General features: G+C 41.1%; 5 protein-coding genes across 9 annotated transcripts; 3 read left to right on the top strand and 2 right to left on the bottom strand.

Annotated features, from left to right (window-relative positions):
- Positions 1 to 7: 7 nt before the first annotated feature.
- LOC6546301 (peroxisomal membrane protein PEX16) lies at positions 8 to 1,864 on the top strand. Of its 2 annotated transcripts, XM_026977199.1 has the most exons (3): positions 8 to 27; positions 323 to 560; positions 622 to 1,864. In XM_026977199.1, the coding sequence occupies exons 2-3, from the start codon at positions 449 to 451 to the stop codon at positions 1,539 to 1,541; spliced, it is 1,032 nt and encodes a 343-aa protein (XP_026833000.1). In that variant the 5' UTR covers positions 8 to 27; positions 323 to 448; the 3' UTR covers positions 1,542 to 1,864. The 2 variants fall into 2 exon arrangements, with proteins under 2 accessions (XP_026833000.1, XP_001973533.1); XM_001973497.3 differs by lacking the exon at positions 8 to 27 and having other exon boundaries at positions 285 to 560.
- Positions 1,694 to 7,210, bottom strand: LOC6546300 (serine/threonine-protein kinase PITSLRE). 4 transcript variants are annotated; one of them, XM_015158630.2, is made up of 4 exons: positions 7,062 to 7,210; positions 6,805 to 7,002; positions 2,544 to 6,002; positions 1,694 to 2,454 (listed from the first exon to the last, which is right to left on the bottom strand). In XM_015158630.2, the coding sequence occupies exons 3-4, from the start codon at positions 4,335 to 4,337 to the stop codon at positions 1,921 to 1,923; spliced, it is 2,328 nt and encodes a 775-aa protein (XP_015014116.1). In that variant the 5' UTR covers positions 4,338 to 6,002; positions 6,805 to 7,002; positions 7,062 to 7,210; the 3' UTR covers positions 1,694 to 1,920. The 4 variants fall into 4 exon arrangements, with proteins under 4 accessions (XP_015014116.1, XP_001973532.2, XP_015014117.1 ...); XM_001973496.3 differs by having other exon boundaries at positions 2,544 to 4,794; positions 7,062 to 7,208; XM_015158631.2 differs by having other exon boundaries at positions 2,544 to 4,794; positions 5,621 to 6,002; positions 6,805 to 7,207.
- A 263-nt stretch (positions 7,211 to 7,473) lies between these two features.
- Positions 7,474 to 8,494, top strand: LOC6546299 (distal membrane-arm assembly complex protein 2). Its single transcript, XM_001973495.3, has one exon. It carries the CDS (start codon positions 7,568 to 7,570, stop codon positions 8,420 to 8,422), a length of 855 nt encoding a protein of 284 aa, XP_001973531.1. The 5' UTR covers positions 7,474 to 7,567; the 3' UTR covers positions 8,423 to 8,494.
- Positions 8,495 to 8,500: 6 nt separating this feature from the next.
- Positions 8,501 to 9,076, bottom strand: LOC6546298 (coiled-coil-helix-coiled-coil-helix domain-containing protein 7). Its single transcript, XM_001973494.3, has 3 exons — positions 8,914 to 9,076; positions 8,761 to 8,859; positions 8,501 to 8,705 (listed from the first exon to the last, which is right to left on the bottom strand). The coding sequence occupies exons 1-3, from the start codon at positions 8,956 to 8,958 to the stop codon at positions 8,592 to 8,594; spliced, it is 258 nt and encodes an 85-aa protein (XP_001973530.1). The 5' UTR covers positions 8,959 to 9,076; the 3' UTR covers positions 8,501 to 8,591.
- On the top strand, positions 9,059 to 10,518 carry LOC6546297 (Down syndrome critical region protein 3 homolog). The gene is made up of 3 exons (XM_001973493.3): positions 9,059 to 9,180; positions 9,236 to 10,004; positions 10,059 to 10,518. The coding sequence occupies exons 1-3, from the start codon at positions 9,121 to 9,123 to the stop codon at positions 10,178 to 10,180; spliced, it is 951 nt and encodes a 316-aa protein (XP_001973529.2). The 5' UTR covers positions 9,059 to 9,120; the 3' UTR covers positions 10,181 to 10,518.
- Positions 10,519 to 19,029: the final 8,511 nt, after the last annotated feature.

Below are 19,029 nucleotides of genomic sequence, written 5' to 3'. Positions count from 1 at the left end.
TAACCCAAACATTTTTTTTACGATTTGGTGAGTAAGATAACACATCGTATGATACATTTTTATTTTAATTGTAATTTTTTCCAAAACGTACACTCAAATTAGTGATATTTGGAATTGTAAACTCGGCGAGCTCGTGCCCGCAGTGAATTTAATGCATTTGGTGTACTTATGACTTTACATAACACTATGTATTTCGTATTTATATTTATAGCAATTTATGCACATTTTAAGTTCCTGTGATTAAATATTCCAAAAACGGTTTTGTTTAATCAACACTACCTGTGTTTACATAGTACATTGCGTCACCTTCTATTTTTTGTAGCATGAAAGCACTAACGCCTTAACCGAATGCCCAGAACACCGCAGCTGCACCGATTTGATTACCTGCAGACCGAAATTCCTAATTTTTTTGACTATTTGGAGGAACAGGCAATATTTTCCGGATATAATGGACACTCTGAAGGGCATGTTAAAGGCGTACGAGACGTGGGTGGCAAAAAATCCGGATGTGGTGGGAGATTTTGAGACAACAGCCAAGTGGGTATCCTACTTTATAGCAGGTAAAATGAACTCCTTGTTTACATAGACCTTATAGACTCATCTCTTTCGCCCGGCTTCCAGGTCGTATTTCCTCATCAAATGTGGTCAGTGAGCTGGTGTACACCTTGTCCAACATGTTGGTGTTCTATAACGATCGGATCATCGAAAAGGCACGTAATGCCGAGGAGAATTCGGTGATCCAGCTGCAATCGAAACTTTGCTACCGTCTAAAGGTCACGTTGACGACACTCGAATATAGCGAGGTTTTCATCGAGATATCAGCCCGCCGGCTTTTCGGTCAATCCGGCAAGTGGTTGGTGATAGCGCTAATACAGGCCTTTAAGGCAGCTGGCCGTTTCTTTATCTTGAAGCACTCCACCTCGGATATAATCACCTCACCGCCCATCGCCGCCCTGAATCGAAGGGCCGTCGGCAAGCAGAGGAAAAATTCTGGGGATGGGGCGGCTTCCTCATCGAACGATTTGCTGCAATCCCAGCACTCCATCACCTTTCAATTAAAGCGATCTGGCCGTGTTATTCGCAAGGTGGAGGGTGCTCCTCCCCTGCAGTATCGTGACTTCAAGCTTCATATAGACAACAATGAAGCGGTGAAGACGCTAATTCCGCGGAAACTCCTGCATGCCGAATACCTGTATATATCGAAACCGCTAATCCACCTAGTCGCCATGGGGTTGTTCGGCCAGAGAAGTTGGAAGCAGTATATGGTAGCATTATCCATCGATTTGTATAGCATTCACCTGTATCGTCAGCATCGCGACCTCATGTCTAAGCAGCAAAAACTTGAGCTAAGTAGGCGATGCATAAACATCATGTACTTCCTGGTCCGATCGCCGTTCTATGACAGCTTCACCAAATCCAGACTGGAGCGGATCCTCGACTTTGTGGCAACAAGTGTGCCCATTGCTAAGGTGGTGGCCAAACCCCTTAAAGATTACATTCCCACGTGGCAAAGCACTTACTTCTATCTGTGGTCTACTTAGGTATTTCAGATAGAGCGAAGGTATTTCCCTAGGCTAAGTTTTAAAGTTACAGGTGTGGATGCATTTGGAGTGTACAGAGGGTGGGTTAACTTTTGGTCGTTAGAATTTCAGAACCGGAAAGTTGTTTAACAATAAAACTAGTGACTAAATTCCGATATGTCTATAGTCAGCTATAATTCTATTCCCTAAATTTACCCACCACACGGGATGGCCGCTCTTGAAATGAAAACTTATTATACATCCTAATTGTTTTGTATGGCTTTTTAAATTATATATGGAACAATATTTTTACACATACAATTAAACGAAATTTTTCACTTACATCGCTAACTATACATAACAATTAATTGTAATCGTAATGGGCTAAAATCGCACAGAATCAGAACTTCAGACTGAATCCCGGTCCCATGGCCAACTGGCGTTGCGTTAATCCAGCGTTCAGGACGAATCCTGTGCTAGCCGACGATCCACCAGCGCCGTGGCTCTTTTTGTTGCCAGTGATAATCCCAGATGAGAGCTTGTTTCCCGGACCCACAGCGATGGGCTCATCGCGGCCTAGCTGCTTGAACTGCGAGCCACCGGACGGCGGTTTTGGTGACGAGGCTTGCGCCTTGCGGGCTCCTAATTCGCTCTTGGCCGGCCAGGTGGGAAACATGGAGGGATCGATGGGCAATGGCAGCTCCTTGAAGAAGCCGTGCTTTAGTGCCGCGTCGGCGCTCAGTCTTTGTTTCGGATCGTACGTCAGCAGACCCTGCATCAGCGACAAACCCATTTCAGAGGTCTTCTCCTGGAAGTGCTTTCGCAGTTGAGAGACGGGATACTCGGTAAACTGCGAGTTCTGTGACAACATGTTTTTCACGGCGGGTAGCTCGGTATATCCGGGCCATATCTTCTCGTTCGGAGTGCCCAATTCCTAGAACAATAAATCGAAAGTCAGTGTCAAAACAATTAAGCAACATGCACATTTTAATCTCTAAACATTAAAGCTCAATCATATCTTACCTTGAAGATCCTGTTAAGCTCATCGATTTCAGATTTTCCCGGAAAGAGGGGCAACATCTGCAGAAATTCGGCGAAAATGCAGCCCACCGACCAGACATCTATGGGCGTGGAGTAAACCGGAGAGCAGAGAAGTAGCTCGGGTGCACGGTACCAGAGAGTGACAACAAGTGAAGTATACTTCTTGATCGGCGAACCATACTCTCTGGCCAATCCGAAATCGCCCACCTTAAGAATGCCCTTGTGGGACAGGAGCAGATTGGAGGTCTTCAGGTCACGATGCAATATCCAATTGTCATGGAGATGAGCCACCGCCAGCAGGAGCTGCTGAGTCAGACACTTGACTTCCCCGGGGAAAAAGCTCTGCTTACGATTCTTCATCGTTTCCATCAGGGATTTCAGGTCGTGTTCTACATAGTCCATCACAATAAATATCTTATCCATGTTGGATCCGACCACGATTTCGCGAACGGTCACAATATTCGGGTGCTGACCCTTGAGAAGAGTGTTGATCTCCCTGAGTGATGTTATTGGAAATCCCTCCTTTTCCTTCTCCATTTTCAGACGCTTAAGAGCCACAATCTCATTGGTTCTTTTGTCCTTGGCTCGATATACCACGCCATAGGTTCCCTCTTCGATGCGATTTAGACACTGGAACTCCTCCACAGACCGGCAGCCCTGAACACCGGGATAATAGTTGGGCAGGGGAACGCCCTTGTCATCGCATGGAATTTGCTCCTCCAGAGACTTTTGTTTCTCTTTAAGTTTCTCCTCGGGCTTCTCTTCTGGTTGTTCTTGGGTCATTCCGCGTTCCTCGCTGCGCGTGCTGCTGGTGGGTGAGCCAGCTGCTCCCGCCTCGCGCCGATCTACCTCATCCTCCAGGCTGCTTTGACTTCTAGAACGGGATCTGGGCCGACTGCTTCGACTAGACTGGGAGCTGCTCTTGGAGCTTACAGAGCGAGATCGCTGACGCTGTTTGGGTGACTTGTATAGGTCACCTACGCTAAGTGGACTATCGGGCAAGGGTAAATCCTCGTCGTCGTCTTCCAATTGTGACTTGGATTTAATCTTGCTCTTCTTTCTGCTAGCATAGCTGTCTTCACTTCCAGATTCTGTTGCGCTGTCCTCCTCGAGATCCTCCTCGTTTGAGTCGCTCTCTTCGCTCTCATCATCGTCATCATCTCGGATGACCTCGATATCCTCGTCCCGCCGCTTCTTGAGTTTGATTTCCTTCTCATAGCTATCCGGCTTAGACTTCCTCTTTACATGAATGTTTAGACCAGCGGTTACGCTTGCAGCCACTGTTGTTGGACTTAGTGCATCACTGTGCTCGTTTCGCTCGCGGAGCAACTCCCGACGAGCTTCCAGTTCCTCACGAGCCGTCTGCTTTCGCTGCCGGTTGTCCCGTTCAGCGGCAAGAAGTTTTTCCCTGCGAGCCAACAGCTCCAAGTCCTCGGGCATCTTTTGTCTGCTGACCTCAACTTCCTCACGCCACTTGCTGCGATGCGATTTGTGCTGGTGCTGATGGTGGTGCTCCTGTTCGGGACTGTCCAGCAGCTCAATGACTCGGTCGTGACGGTTTTGCTTGTGGGTACTTCGCCCAGTCCGCTCACGCTCCTTGCGTCCCCCTTCCCGCCGATCACTTCTTTCGACCCGATGCTCATAGTTCTCCTCCGTTTCATAGTCCTTAACGTAGTTATGCCGCTTTTTTAGCAACCTGGAACGTAGATCTTGTTCCAGGCTCTCAGCATCCTTGCTCTCCGCGTATTTACTACTGCGTCGCGTTGGCTCTTCCATTGGGTAGTCGCCGTGCCGACTGCCCGAATGATAGCCCGATGGATAGGAATGGTAATCGCTGGGAGCGGCTCGAGCTCTACTTAAATGCTGGTGATGATGATGATGGTGAGCAGCATAGCTGGGCACCGGCGGTAGGGACTGTTGCTGCTGTTGAGGCGGCGGGGGGTAATGGTACGCATGGCCTAGGTGGTGTTTCGCATAAGCTGCAGCCACATTGCTGCTCCGTTCGCGATGATGGTGGTGGTAGTGCTCCTCCCGGCTCCGATAGTCATATCGATGATCCCGTTCTGGTCCTGGTGCTGCACCGCCTACATTTTCCCGTTCCTTGTGGCGTCGACGCTCGCGGGAATGTTTCTTCTTCTCTCGTCTGGAACCGGACCCTGATTCTCGGCTGGCCTGCGGTGGTTGTATGTACAAAGCGTCAGAGTCCCCCTCGTGCTCATCCTCCTCGCCTCGGCTAAAAGTAAGAGAGAAAGTCAAAAATTATGGTGTCATGCTTTAAGTGGTGTCCCATCTGCTGATGATTCTGGACCGATGCCTGCCGAAGTCCCAGTAGACCAGACGCTGCTCTGACCGTGTTGCATGTTGCTCGTTGCAGGTTGCGTGTTTTGCTGCAGTCGGTGTTCGGATTACATTTTACACTAGCCCTTGGAGACCTTAAAAGCTCGAGTCCACGTTAGCTCTGGAATTCTTTCGAGATTAGATACAGAAACTTTGGTGCAGTACTGCGAATCATAAGTGAATTTTTTTTTTGCGGCAATCTGTTCGGTGTTGCTCAGATAATTGGCGTTTTTTTTCCATATTTGAGCAGCAACGAGCGAAATTTGGTGAGTCGATTTGAGGACAGACAAACAAGGTTGGAAGTCATGGAGACAAGCAATCATTGGGTTGTTTAAGAATGAATGTTCGAATAAGAAGTCTGTAAATCTGGTAAATGGTGACTCTAAATTGTGTAAATAGGAATGTATATAAACATATACAAATGATATAAAATGAAAATCGACCCACCATTGAGTGCAATCAAATGGAGAACTTACCTGATCCCGGATCCCGTAACTATTCCATGAAGCTCGGAGCTCCAAAGCTCCCAAGGGCTGTAAAATGCAAACACTTACACGACTGACTGCGCAACCTGCTGGGAATGGGAGTAGTTATCTTTTGAGAGACAGAGAGACACGAAAGACATTGAGACAGGACTTGGAAAGAGGCATTAACAAAGTAGTATAAGTACAATATTGTGTGTGTTCATTCAATTGAGAGTATTACAGAGTATTACAATTTACCGCCAGCAGCACATGAGAGGGATCGAATCGATCGATCCATCGGTTCGGAGCTTATCGGATCTCTATTCCGATTCTCGGGTTTTCGGTATTCAGTTCTCGGAACACATTTAACTTGCCAGCGGCGGGTCAAGCGAGATTAGTGTAGGTTGGCTTGAGAAGATTCGGTCCCATCTGCCGTTGACACTGCAGGTGCACAGTTTTAAACTCGAATTTGCACATAGCTTGCACTGTTTTCGTTCGTTTTAAATTTGCATTTTTTTGTTTTTTTTTTTTTTATTTTAATAGGTTTGTTGGTTCTTTTTTTATTTTTATTACGATTATTATTATGTTTGTTGTTGGCCATCGCGCGCCTCGGTCATGGGACAAGTACACACTTTTTGGCCTATTTGCAACGAAAAAATTCAAGTCAATTAAACAGTTCAATAAAATCAATAAATTTTAAATCGTCATAAATTGGTTTTGTTTTGTATTCTTTTGGTTTGGTATTTTTGTTATCATTATCAAGAAGAGCAAACAAGCGCGAAAGGGATGTTGGGGTGATATACATGTACATATATATTAGGAGCGAATGTTCTTTTTACAAACGCAAATTTGGTATCAATATTAAAAAATTAGCATGTACTATTCGTTATAGTCAACTAATAAAGATGGTGGAGGGAAAATTGTCCACCCTCTGCATACACACATGCAACAGTTATTGGTACACATGTGGTCAAAATAATAGTTGGATTTGTCAATGATGTCAATGCATAAACACGTTTGCGTATTATTTAAATTAGATTTCCTCACCATTGAACTGATTGGAAAGTAATTAAATTGTTCTATGAGACATTAAAAAGGAAAAAATAAGGTAAATTCCCTATCAATGTTTCAAATATATTTATACTTTTTACATAATCGAGCTTGGTAGGACCAATTATTTATTACAAACTAATTTGATGTATGCTTTTAAAATACTCTTGACCACTATTATCATGACCGCAGCTGTATGAATAGGCGAGATATGTCAACGGCGGGATACCACAAGAAATCTGGCTAGAGTTCTAGCGGAATTCCCGCCGTGCAACCAGCACCCGTGTGTATATGTACGCCTCTTTGTATGTATGCAGCAACAATTTTCCATGAATCGCAAATTGAGAACACCGAATCTCTGAATTTGCCCAGACCCCAGGGATAATACACACCTGTGATAATGCCCATCGTTGGGGCTCCGCAGCTGGCCATCCTCGCTGCCAGACGAATTGACCATTTTTCGGCGCGCCGTTCGCAGCTAAAGTCGCCAATTAAAATGCCAATTGCACGGGTGCCCTTGCGTTGGTTCACGTAATTGTCGGCAGGTTTCTGCGGCGTTCGCCAAGCTGCCGTTGGTTTCAATAGTTTGGCTGGCGGTTAATCAGCATTTAAGTGATTTAGCTCGTTTTTTCGGTGGTATCTCACGCACTTCAGCAAAGGTCGTCTGCGTTTCTTTCTTCTCTTCTTTTTTTCTTGTGGTGGAAATGTGAAATTCAGCGTTTGACAGCACGCTAAAGCAAAATGGCGTCGCATCAGCGCGGTGCTGCCAACTCGGCGAAGAATTCAGTGCTAGCAGCTGATGCGTCAGCTGCTGTGATTTCACGCGCCCATCTCGTGAGTCACGCATGAACTTGAATAAAGCCATCAATTTATAAGCAGATATTTTGTTCTGACTGTTAAAAATATTGTATTTTTATATAATTATACTATTTGAACTTTCATCTTTAATAATGTAATATATACAGCTTTCTGTTTGCTTATGGTATCAAAAAAATAAATGCATTTGTTATTAATCAATAAATAAATAAACATATAAGTAATAGAGAAACTATCGTATAGTTAAGTTCTCGTCGTGACACGTCGCAGTTCATATAACATGTGCATCTCTAATACATTTGCCCACTAAAATTTATTTATTGAAATCCCAATTGAAGAATGTTGCAGCGCGTGTCGCGTGGATTTCCCTCTTTAGGGCGATGTGGCATTCGAACGGCGTCCACCGTGCCCATAAATCAGGCACAGCCGGGCGAGGAGGAGGTCAGTGCGACGGTGAAGAGGATCCGCGCGGAATTGGCAGCGGATAAGCAGAAGCTTCAGTGGCGCACTCCGATTGGCGACCGGCCGGAGGATTGGAACAGCAAGCTGAAGCTGTTCTCCAATGCGGAGCAAAACTCAGATTTCATCGTGATGATGCAGAAACCAATCGATCTGAGTCCTAGGAACATACGACAGTGGTTGGAGAACCGGGAGGAGCGTGTTGAGCGACACATGCAGCAGTTTGTCCCGGAAAGGCACAAGATTCTGGGCGCTGAATTGGCTGCGGCTCATTTCATACTGTACCGCGGCGGGGCCGTCAAATTCGTCAACGATAATCATTGGCGCCGGGCAACCGAGGATGGCGAATTCAACCTGCCTAATAAGTTCGATCCCCGCTATAAAGTGGAGGCCTTGAGGTGTGATAACATGGAACTCTACTACGAAGGATTGGAAAACTTGCGCTGCCTGGACTCCCTTAAGTTCCTGTCCTTTCACAACGTGAAACACTTTGATGACTGGTGTCTGGATAGGATTTCGGGAAGTGGCTTCCCCCACCTGGAAGTGCTTGACCTTTCGGGCACCCAAATCACCACCAACGGATTGGCCTGCCTGTATCGTCTTCCTCAGCTTAAATTACTGATCCTGGATGATCCGAAGGAGACTCTGGAATTGGAATTGGCCACGGTCATGTTGGAAGAGTCCATGGCCGCTTTAAAAATTGTTGGCGCCGATGCTATTCACAGCTCAGGCTAAATCTGTTTTGGCATATATAAGGGATATATGCGATTTTTAAGTCTAGTTGAAAATAAATGTTATTGAAAACAAGATATATAGTCTTCATGTAGTCTCTATACAACAAATAGCTCTAATGCTTGTGTAGCTAATTTATATTCAAAAAGTATTAAATAGGAAGGAACATATATCAGCTTTGCTGGGGTTTTTCTTTCATATATTCAGCTTTGATCGCATCGCGCTCTTCCAATGGCGGCAAATATGGAGCAATTCCCTTCGCTCTCCTTTCGCTTTTTACTTTGTTCTATTGGAAAAAAAAATGTAGTTCATAAAACAATCACTTTAATTGAAGAACCCACCCAGAACTCCTTGCAATTGTTATAATTTGCAAAATATATTTCGCACTTGTCGCGATCAAAGTTGTTTTTGTTGAGACATTTGAATGAAAGCTCCTGTTCCTATTTTGTAAATATATAATTAAAGAATTATTAATTTTCTTATAGCAAACGAACCTTCAGGCAGGGATTATCCCTCTCCGCATTGATATTGCGAGGCATTTGTTGCTAAATAAAAATGTTAAAATTAAACTTATATAAAAACGAGATTGTTTTCGTTTCCCCGATTTTGGGACTGTCCACTTGTTGGACAGCTGAATCCAGGGATGCCAGATCGCCCTAGGATACATCAGCTGTTTTATTTGTTTTCATTTACTGATTAAAATGAGCTCACTACTATTCGATATTAAATTAAAGAGAGAGAATAAGGTTTACCATGAAAATGTAAGTACTTACCGATTACTTATGGTGCTATTTTACTACAATATATATTTCCTAGGACATGCTATTGGGCTGCGTGCAGTTTCAGTGCTCACAGGAGACAAAACATGAAGGAATTATTTTGTATCTGGAGGGAATCGTTAATCTCCAATTAAGTGCTAAAACCGTTGGGCTTTTCGATGCTTTCTATAATTCGGTGAAACCCATTAATCTGCTCCAGAATAGTCTGGAGTTATCTGCGCCCGGGAAACTCAGCGCCGGCCGTTCGGAGTTCCATTTTGAACTGCCTTTGGTGTGCAAAAAGGAACCACGGATTCTTTATGAAACATACCACGGTGTTTTCATCAACGTGAATTACCAACTCACTTGCACTGTAAAAAGGAATTTTCTTGGCAAATCCATGACCAGAATTCAGCAGTTCTGCGTGCAATACAAGCCACTGGCTTTGGGCGAGGATTCAAGGAGAGTGGTTCCTTTCAGTTTGAGTCCGGATTCATTGCAGAAGAATGCCAGCGCCAAGGAGAGATTGTCCATGCCGAGATTCCTCATCACAGGGCGTCTGGACCGGAGCGAGTTCTGCGTAACAACTGCGATTACTGGCAGCATTATGGTTCAGCACACGGAGGCGGCCATTAAGTCCATTGAGATGCAGTTGGTGCGTGTGGAAACCTGCGGATGCGACGAGGGCTACTCCAAGGATGCCACCGAAATCCAGACCATTCAAATAGCCGACGGCAATGTGCTGCCGAAGCTGGAACTACCCATCTATATGGTCCTGCCAAGATTGTTCACCTGCCCCACTTTGCTCACCAAGAATTTTAAAATCGGTGAGAATTGTATTGGTTTCTTACGCGTAGCATTATTTTCTTTTTTCTTTCCAGAGTTTGAACTTAATCTGATTGTTGTGTTTAAAGAGGACTACACGGTTAGCGAGAACTTCAAAATAGTCCTAAAACGTTCGGCAGGTCCTCTTCCCAGCAAAGTAACTACCGCTGGACGCTGAATGCATAAACTTTGCAATATGGCAGCTATTTTTGAACATAAAGGTAAAAACAAACTCGAAAGTGTAAAACAAAATACATTTTTTCACCTAAATATACATACATATATTTCAAATATGTATCATATATAAATTGATTTAGTATATAATTGATATAATTGTGTGTTCTGTAAGAATCCAATGCGTGTGCAAAATAAGAAATGAATATCTACCGCTGGACGCTGAACGAATTATCTTCGCAATATGGCAGCTATTTTATGAACATAAAAGTAAAAACAAACTCGAAAGTGTAATAAGGAAAAAACCTTTTTTCACCTAAGTATACATACATATATTTCAAATATGTATCATAAATAAATGGATTTAGTATAGGAATCTTCTGAAATAATTGATATAATTGTATGTTCTGTAAGAATCCAATGCGTGTACAAAATAAGAAATTAATATCTACCGCTGGACGCTGAACGAATTATCTTCGCAATATGGCAGCTATTTTATGAACATAAAAGTAAAAACAAACTCGAAATTGTAATAAGGAAAATACATTTTTTCACCTAAATATACATACATATATTTCAAATATGTGTCATATATAAATTGATTTAGTATAGGAATCTTCTGAAATAATTGATGTAATTGATATGTTCAGTAAAGAACCCAATGCATGTACAAAATAAAAATGAATATCCTTAAAGATTCTTCACTCAAACATCCCGCCTACACAATCAGCTGATAGTTTGCCAGCTGCTAGGATGCGTTTGCTATTCCAGGTGAATTGCAGTTTGGTCTAGTTTAATTCGCATGCGATTTATTTTGCACTCTAAACGAGAATTATTTAGGGTCCGCCTGCTTTATGTTGCGTGAAGCGTTTGATAAGTGTCATAAAATGAAATTGCTTTTTTAATTTGAGGTAATCGTTCAAAAATTCGGCGGTGCTGTGGTTGTGAAACGAAAGTGTACAAACATTAACATTTTCGGTAAGTGCGAAACAGACCGACCACATACACTGGTTGTATGAATGAACAAATTGTTGTTTTGATTAAGATCAAAAACGAAGTTTTAAAAATATATTTTTAGAAATATTATACTTACAAATCTATGTTGATGCTTAAGGTCTGGAAGGCAACTGCAACATCAAATGTTACAATTGCATTTGGAAATATTCGAGATTTACTAGATATAAATAAATAAAATTATAATTCGCTAGCACAGAGTAAATTGATTTCACTCATACTTCCTATAATGTACGTATATACATTATATCGAACTTGTCCCTTAGTTTTAAAGCTGTGTTCTTTCAAAAGTCTTCCTATTGTAGGTAGTATAAAATAGTAGTATTAGAAAATAATCCATAGTTTCGTTGTTTTATGTTCAAAAATGATTTCTTTTCGTTGCCAGTTTTTTTTTAATATTTAATTACAGCAAGGCTTTTAAGATTCAGCCTTCCAGAGCGATTTCCTTTTTTGTTTCTTATACGATGTTATTGAAAATGACAAAGAGCTCAAGTGAAATATATTAAATGTCACACATTAATTTTGTTGTCTTTGAAATTGATTGCTTTGACACTGGGTAACTCGACAAATTTTAATCAAATGCTCGAAGGAGTAACGAACAAGGGTATCGATTACGTCTTCCCATCATCATTATATCCATTGTTTACCTGCGATTTGCTTTCAATCAGAGTTCATGTGTGATTGATGCGAGGTTGGGGAATGGATTTCCATTGGCATTTTGGTACATCTTTCTGCTGCGCTTCATTTTTGCCACTCCACTCACCTGGTTTCCCGTATCCTGTTCCTGTTCCGCCTTCGTTATTATCTTTCAATTTACACGCAGCTGGCTAAACAAAAAAGCTATGGAAAATATAAAATGAGGAACCGTACTATGTTTCCGGTCTGTCATATAGTCTTCACATTCTAGTCGATCCTTCTTTTTTACACCGAGAAAATCTTACCATTATGTGGAATGTTTCCTTCTGGGGCTTCGGATCCTAAAAATATTTGACCATTTTATTAATTTAAACATTTATTCCGCTGTATACGGTATACTTTTTCAAAAGTAGTATTACTTTGTATATCTTGCATTTTACTATATTGAGATTTGAAATTACGACATTACCTATTAAGACATATAATATGACATCAGAATTATCGTTAATATTACATGTTTTCGCAGCAGTACTTTCTGGTAAGGTTTTCCATTCCTTCCAGTATTATTCTTAGCATACTTTACAGCTGTTCAGCTGCTTTCTCCTCAGAATCGCCATTCGTCCAGGTTTATTCCCATATCTTACTATATTTTTACTTTTTCCTCTGACTTCCGTTTTGCCGGTAAGTGCATATCAATTTCCTGCTCTCCGATGCGTTGCGTGGAATATTTTTTAAATCTTTAAAAAGCTGATACTGCCTTTCTTGCTGATGCTGCCTCATACACACATAATGCATTTTATTTTATGTGTGTTCTTCCGCCATATACACACGAGTACTGTGGCATTTCATAAGAAATTTTTTTCATTCAGAGAAAATATTCTAAAAAGAATTTGATTAGCATATCTCCTTACAATAGGCTGTAAACGCAAAGGGCTTATAGTAATATAGTAATATATTATCATTGCTATTGCCTAGGTAATAAATATATTGTTATTAAAAGATACCATTACATATTCATATATGAAAGGCATTTTGCAGCTTAAATATTTTGCCATGATTTAGTCTTTCCCTCATGGAAAAAGTTCAATTAAATCTCTCTGGTTGTGCTGGCACTAACTTATGAGTAATAGTTGCGGACCTAATTGATTGGAGGGAATTTATTTTGTGCAAGGACGAAGCAATTAATTTTAATTAAATAAACTTAAATGGAGCAAGAATCCTGGCCTTCAGATTTTCGGCAACCACTGTACGCGCCGATATAAATTACTTAGCATGAAATTTTCCTCAGCTCCTTCTTTATATACCTCCTCTATCTGTTTTTATTGAAGGGGCCAGCTCCTTGACATCCGATATACAAATATGTAGGTTCGTGTATACATATATATGGCGCAGGACGAGAAGGAGGCAAGTTTCAAGTTCACTAAATTATGTACATACGTACCTCTGTGCGAGTGTGTCTGAACAAACACATATATTTACCCAACCCAGCCGACTCCACTCGACTTTTCTTTGACGGCCTGAACTTTTTACCATAAAGAACGTGGCACTGACACCCACCGCTGTATCCACTTGAATGTATTTATTTAAGTTAAATAAAAAGAAAAGGAATGGAAAGTGTCCGGGAAAATGTGGTCCTGTTGAATCGCATACTCGTATACTTATAGCTATGCTGCGAAAGCGGATGTGAAAACACTCCGAGGAAAATCAATGGGGCAAAAATAGTTTACGAAAGGGTGTATAATTTTATGTTTACCATTATAATAATGCTCTTCCAGTAGATTTCGTTTCCTTTAGAGCATAAGAAAGTGCCCATTTTATTTTGTCAATGCGCTGGACTTTTTTGATAGCTTATTTCTGATTTTTGATTTTTTGTTACTAACATAACTATTATTTATGACTCTGTTTAAATTTCAAAATGCATGAGTTGTTCTTCTCTGAATTTCAGTTTAATTACAACTATTATTTATGATTCTGTTTAAATATCAAAATGCATGAGTTCTTCTTCTTTGAATTTCAGTTTGATTAAAGTTCCCACGAATTCTTCCTTCTGCTACCTATGCTTACTATGTTTGGTTTATTTCAACGTGACTTTTAATAATAATAGCTCGCTCTTGTTTATCCGCTTTCCCTCCCCACACTTCTTAAGTTTTTTTCAGTGCACGAAAAACTGTTGCTTTCCTCCAGTTTCAATTTCCCAGCCTTCGGGGAAACGTACATATGTGTGCCTGAATTCGTGGAGGCAAGAAGACATGACACTAAGTCTACCTCATCTTGGGGGGAAACCAGCCGAGAACCACCCGAAACCATCTGAAACCACTAAACCCACCCAACCACAGACAGATGGCTTCAATTCGGCAGTTTGCTGAGTCGCCAAATGTAGTAGTAAGAAAAGTTTTTCCCTAAGCCTATATATTTACACCCGTTACTTATAGAATAAACGGGTATAATGCACTTGCTGAAAAGAATGTAACAGGTACTGCAAGGTTGGTATAGTACCGGGTATCGCTAAGTCGACTATCCTCAAATAAAACTTTCTTTCTATCTTTCTTCTTTGCCGAAATACATGGATTGCAGAGCGAAAAATATTTTGAATATTAGTTTAATAATAATATGTGAATAGTTCCCTATTCTCTTCTCTCTAGAATAATTTTCCTCAGTGTGGTTGAAAGTGTTGCCAATAGAAAGATGCCGTTGCCTGGGGGCTTTGATGTTTTCCCATTCGTATAGGTATTGGTATTGGTATTTGGCAGCAACTTTCTGTCGTAAGTAAATTCACTTTCGACAGGCACAAACTTTTCACACCAACTGTTGCCAAACATTGCTGACTTGTACGCATTTCCAATTGCTATTTGCTTGCCTATTGTTTGTAATTTCACTGCCAGCACTTGAACATTTCAGCAGGGGGCTTTGGAAGTCTTGTTGTTGTATTTTTGGGGAAAGTGTCGTCGCCACGTCGTGTAATTGATTTTAAATTAGCATATAGCGTTGAAATTTTGAACTGTTTACATGTGCCTAGGGACATCTGCTCTGGAAATGAGTTCTGTCATTCCTACACATTAAATAGTTTGTGGTTCTGAAAATAAGTTACTAAGAAATAGGTATTAAGTGGTAGGTAGGAAGTGGTTCATGTAATACATCTTGGCTAACACTTTTGCAGGGTGGGTTCACAAATCCCTTATTAGATGGGCAATTAAAAATACTTCTCAGTCATTTTTCCAAGCGTACAGCTTTGTGCTATCTCTATGTCCTAACCATTTCCGTCTCACTTTCCCCGTGTCCGTGTCCGTGTCACTGTGCTTGTGTAAGTGGGTGTTCGCTAGTGTGAGTTTATGCATGTTTAATGAACATGAATCCACGAGCCACCAGGGCACCCCTGTAATCGCATTTCAATATGCTGCACCGCCTGTGTAAAAGGGGCAAAAGAGAGAAAAACAAGAAGTGGGTTCAGCGCAGTGCTGGCCAAAAAGAAAAAATGTTAAAAATATAAAAAATGAGGAGAAAGAAAGGAAAACTCAAAGCCGGCTACCGTGTCTTCCCTCCTCCGGTTGCAAACGGCAATTTAGTTTGCAGGGCAAACTTTTCATAGCTGCTCTGACCCGTAAACGAGGTCAGTGGAAAAAACATTTTGAAAAATTCATATGCAAACGTATTTTCAGTTGCACCGGCAACTGGCAACTGGCAACTGGCAACACACAGGTGCCAATGGCAGCACCACCAGGATTTGAATCGGAATCGGTAGCAGTATCCACCCAGTAAGTAACAGAAGCAGCTGGAGAGCGGAAAAGCGGAAAAGCGGGGACTGGCGGTCGAGGTAAAGGAAACTTTTTAATGGCCAGCGCACACACACCATGCTCACTTAATAGCACTCTTGCTGGCCAGTGTAATTCTGAGTCGCCCATGGGGCTCAAAGTCTTCCCCAGTTTCGGCGTAAAGTGAAACGTTTTGCTTTTTATTAGTTGGTAAACATGAATAATAATGAAAAAGAAGTTGCCTTTTACACTAAATTAAATGTGAATCAACATGTCTTTGGGCAAACGAAATGAACTTTTTCCTGCAGCGAGAAAAGGGGTGAAATTTATTACTTTTTCCACTGTTCTAGGTAAATTAATGTGTCGCCGAGTGGGACATCTCAATTGAATAAGGGTAATTTATTTAAAAATAATTATGATGAATGACTGATTAATAAAGGGCATGCAGTATACCATGTACATGCAATTGAAACCTTTTCCTCGATTCATCAAAGGATTTTTATATAGGGAACTAAATGTGGTCTTACTCTTTAAAATAAATTAAAGCAACAGTAATTTTAAGTGCACATACAAATAAAGCATTTCTATAATTTTTCCAGACTCAGTAAATACGACCACCATTTGTAGATTGCAATCGTCATGTAATCAACTTGACTTAAGCATTTCCACTTTTTAATCACTATGCGCGAGCTAATTGCTTGCCCAAAAACCCAAAAGCGGAAACTCTTCAGTTTAACATAAAGTGAAACATTTTCCGCCTTTCCGCTCCGGTTTTTTTTATTCGGTGGATAGGACTTTGCACGGATGTAATTGTTGGACAAGGTTTGTAACCCACGGGCTCTATGAGTAATTAGGGTCGGGGATTAGTTCAGTTGACTTTTCTTCAATAAATTTTGGCCGTTGGCCGCCCAAAGGCCAAGTGAACCCGGCTTTTGGCTTCCAGCGATGGTTTTTTAAGGCTCAGCCGGGTCACAAGGTGTTCCGCATTAAAATAGCCTAAAAACGTGAAAATGTGAGGGAAAACACGGAACAAAATTTCTAAAGATTTTGAATTTTACAGGACAGGTGGACAGGATTTCCAAATTTTTGTAACGAACGGGTCCTAACGGGTTGATAAAACCATAAAATATGTATACTACATGCTGGGCATACCTATAAAAGTAAAAATAATTCAAAAAATCCCTAAATAAATTTTTAAAAATTATTATTTATTTTTGACCTATCCTTTTGATATCTTTTTAGTTTCATACCAAATGCTTACAAACAACCAAGCAACGGGTATCTCAGTAAAATGAAATATCTCAGCTAAAAGTAAAGTCCAGGTTTTTGAGAAGTGCAGGATCGGAGGAAGTGCCCCCTTCACATTATGCCATCTCGCGTCCGCCGGCGGTGATGTATGTACGTGTTTCGGCTTTGCTTCCGTGATAATTTTGCAACTTTTTGCACCAATTATGTGCACGGAAGCGCGATATTCTCTTGGCCATCTCGGTGTTAGTGGGCCCTGTAAGTGTGTGGGTGTTAGCCTTTTTGTGCCTTTAGTTTATGCTCATTACGTGAGTGCTGAGCGCAGCAGACTCACAAATTGTTGTACAAGAAATTGCCGCCGCTGGCATTACACGAAAATACGGGGAAAAACACAGACGCGCATATATGTATGTACGTTAAGGGCCTTCGGTATATAAATATGTACACATGTACATAGCTATATATAGATTTCTTGCCTGGATGCCAAACCGTCGAATTGAATTTTCAGGTTAATTCCCGGCAATCGAAAAGGAAACTTGTCCACGGGGCGTATTCGCGTTATGTACTTGTACAATTTACAAAGGAGGCGCCAACCCACCTTAACTATGAGCTATTGAAGGTTGTTATTTAAATAAATACTGCAAGTGGCATACGGAAGTCATTAAATTCTGGGCCAGTTTTAATTAAATTCAGGTTAAGAGGAATCGTGCTCACGGTTCGTATGCGCGATATTTAATTGACCGATTTGTTGCTCTTAAGTTTGGAGTAATTTTAGTCTTAATTAAGAGCATTAACGTGGGAGGAGAAATGGGAAATTGCGTATATTTAATAGTTAACATTTTGAATAAGTAAACTTTCAGGGCGAATTCCTCATATTTAGGAGGCAATTTTAATTCTCTAAATGTATAAGAAAAGCTATTCATGTATGAAGCCGGAAAAGCAATTAAATTGTAAGCAGTTAATTAAATTCAAATAAATTTGGCACACAAATCGAGGCGTGCCCCCCGGGAGTATAAGCGTATTTCGAATGCCCCACATGTGAACAATTTAAATGGCAATTCCAAGTGCCTGATAGCAAGGAATTAAAATTTTAACTATTAGCCAAATCCAGCAATATTTACTCAGCGTTCAGTATTCATAAATTCCCTCTTCACAACTCATAAATCAAGGCTTAAATGTGATTTTGAAGACTTAAGAACTTAAGCCTTAAAAACCAATTCCAACTAAAATATGGGATGTCGGCTCTAGCACGCCCACTGAATAAGTATTTGGCACCAGAAACGCAAAGCTTTAGTTTGCAACACAGTTGTCCTTTTGTTTGGGCCAATTCAGGGGCAAACAAAAAATATAGTAGAATATTAAAGGATAGCAACTGCAGCTTTAAGGGCAAATAAACTTTCGCCAGGGCCTCCCACCAGCTGACTGTTTATTTTGGCAAGGCGAAAAGTGTAAGAAGAATGGGGCTTTTTATTTTACTCAAGTGCCGTGTCGCTGCTTTCACCTGCACTGGAAAAAATTGCACGCATGTTTGCTAAAAACGTTCCCAGACTTCAAATAACTCACTTGTTTAACCTCTAAACTAATCAATAATTCTATATTATTTTTCATTTCGAAACCTGAACTAAGCCTTTATTCAGTATATATATTATATAGGAAATAGTTACCTCACTTAGATAAACTTAGCTAAACTTTAGCTAGAGACCGGTAGGAAATCCAATTATTTCAACGAAAATAAGTTTTCTTAGCTTTAAGAACTTTGAAAAAGAACACTTGGATTTGCGTAAAATGTACCTTGTTTACTAAAATAATTGGCCAATACTCACTGTTTATGTTCCCAGTTAGTTTTAGCTTTTGTTTTTGTTTTAGAGAACGTTTTAAGTATTTTGCTTCGAGTGTGTGAAAAGTAGGCAGGAAAAACTGCATAAACTACCGAATGAAGCTGCTGGCTGTTGGCAGAAAACTTTCCGCTGCATTTTCATTGGAAATCCCAACGAAAATTCAAACTCAAACCGGGGCTAAATGTCTCGTCGAGCTGATGCCGGGCTGATGCTGAGCTTCAGATACGGAGCAGCTCGGGCTGAAGATACATTTTGTTTGTTTACTTTGAAATTGTAAATGGATTAGCCGCACTCCGAGGCGCGCCAGGCCTGACAAATTGAATTTGTTAGACTCGAGAGAAGTTTTTGGCAAACTTTTGCGTGCATGGTTG

The sequence above is a fragment of the Drosophila erecta genome, unplaced genomic scaffold, assembly GCF_003286155.1.
Source record: "Drosophila erecta strain 14021-0224.00,06,07 unplaced genomic scaffold, DereRS2 tig00000021-arrow-pilon, whole genome shotgun sequence".
In the NCBI taxonomy this organism is placed as follows: Eukaryota; Metazoa; Arthropoda; class Insecta; order Diptera; family Drosophilidae; genus Drosophila; species Drosophila erecta.
Note: the sequence above shows the minus strand (reverse complement) of the source record. Positions and strands in the feature narration are given on the sequence as shown.

Excerpts from the sequence above, each read along its gene's own strand:
- LOC6546301 (XM_026977199.1), top strand. The coding sequence starts at position 449 with ATGGACACTCTGAAGGGCATGTTAAAGGCGTACGAGACGTGGGTGGCA. Across the intron at positions 561-621 it reads GGTATCCTACTTTATAGCAG|GTCGTATTTCCTCATCAAAT; the intron begins GTAAAATGAACT and ends CCCGGCTTCCAG.
- LOC6546300 (XM_001973496.3), bottom strand. The coding sequence starts at position 6,869 with ATGGTCAATTCGTCTGGCAGCGAGGATGGCCAGCTGCGGAGCCCCAAC. Across the intron at positions 4,795-6,804 it reads AACGATGGGCATTATCACAG|CCGAGGCGAGGAGGATGAGC; the intron begins GTGTGTATTATC and ends TCTTACTTTTAG. Across the intron at positions 2,455-2,543 it reads AGCTTAACAGGATCTTCAAG|GAATTGGGCACTCCGAACGA; the intron begins GTAAGATATGAT and ends TTATTGTTCTAG.
- LOC6546299 (XM_001973495.3), top strand. The coding sequence starts at position 7,568 with ATGTTGCAGCGCGTGTCGCGTGGATTTCCCTCTTTAGGGCGATGTGGC.
- LOC6546298 (XM_001973494.3), bottom strand. The coding sequence starts at position 8,958 with ATGCCTCGCAATATCAATGCGGAGAGGGATAATCCCTGCCTGAAG. Across the intron at positions 8,860-8,913 it reads GGGATAATCCCTGCCTGAAG|GAACAGGAGCTTTCATTCAA; the intron begins GTTCGTTTGCTA and ends TTTACAAAATAG. Across the intron at positions 8,706-8,760 it reads ACAATTGCAAGGAGTTCTGG|AACAAAGTAAAAAGCGAAAG; the intron begins GTGGGTTCTTCA and ends TTTTTCCAATAG.
- LOC6546297 (XM_001973493.3), top strand. The coding sequence starts at position 9,121 with ATGAGCTCACTACTATTCGATATTAAATTAAAGAGAGAGAATAAGGTT. Across the intron at positions 9,181-9,235 it reads ATAAGGTTTACCATGAAAAT|GACATGCTATTGGGCTGCGT; the intron begins GTAAGTACTTAC and ends TATATTTCCTAG. Across the intron at positions 10,005-10,058 it reads CACCAAGAATTTTAAAATCG|AGTTTGAACTTAATCTGATT; the intron begins GTGAGAATTGTA and ends TTTTCTTTCCAG.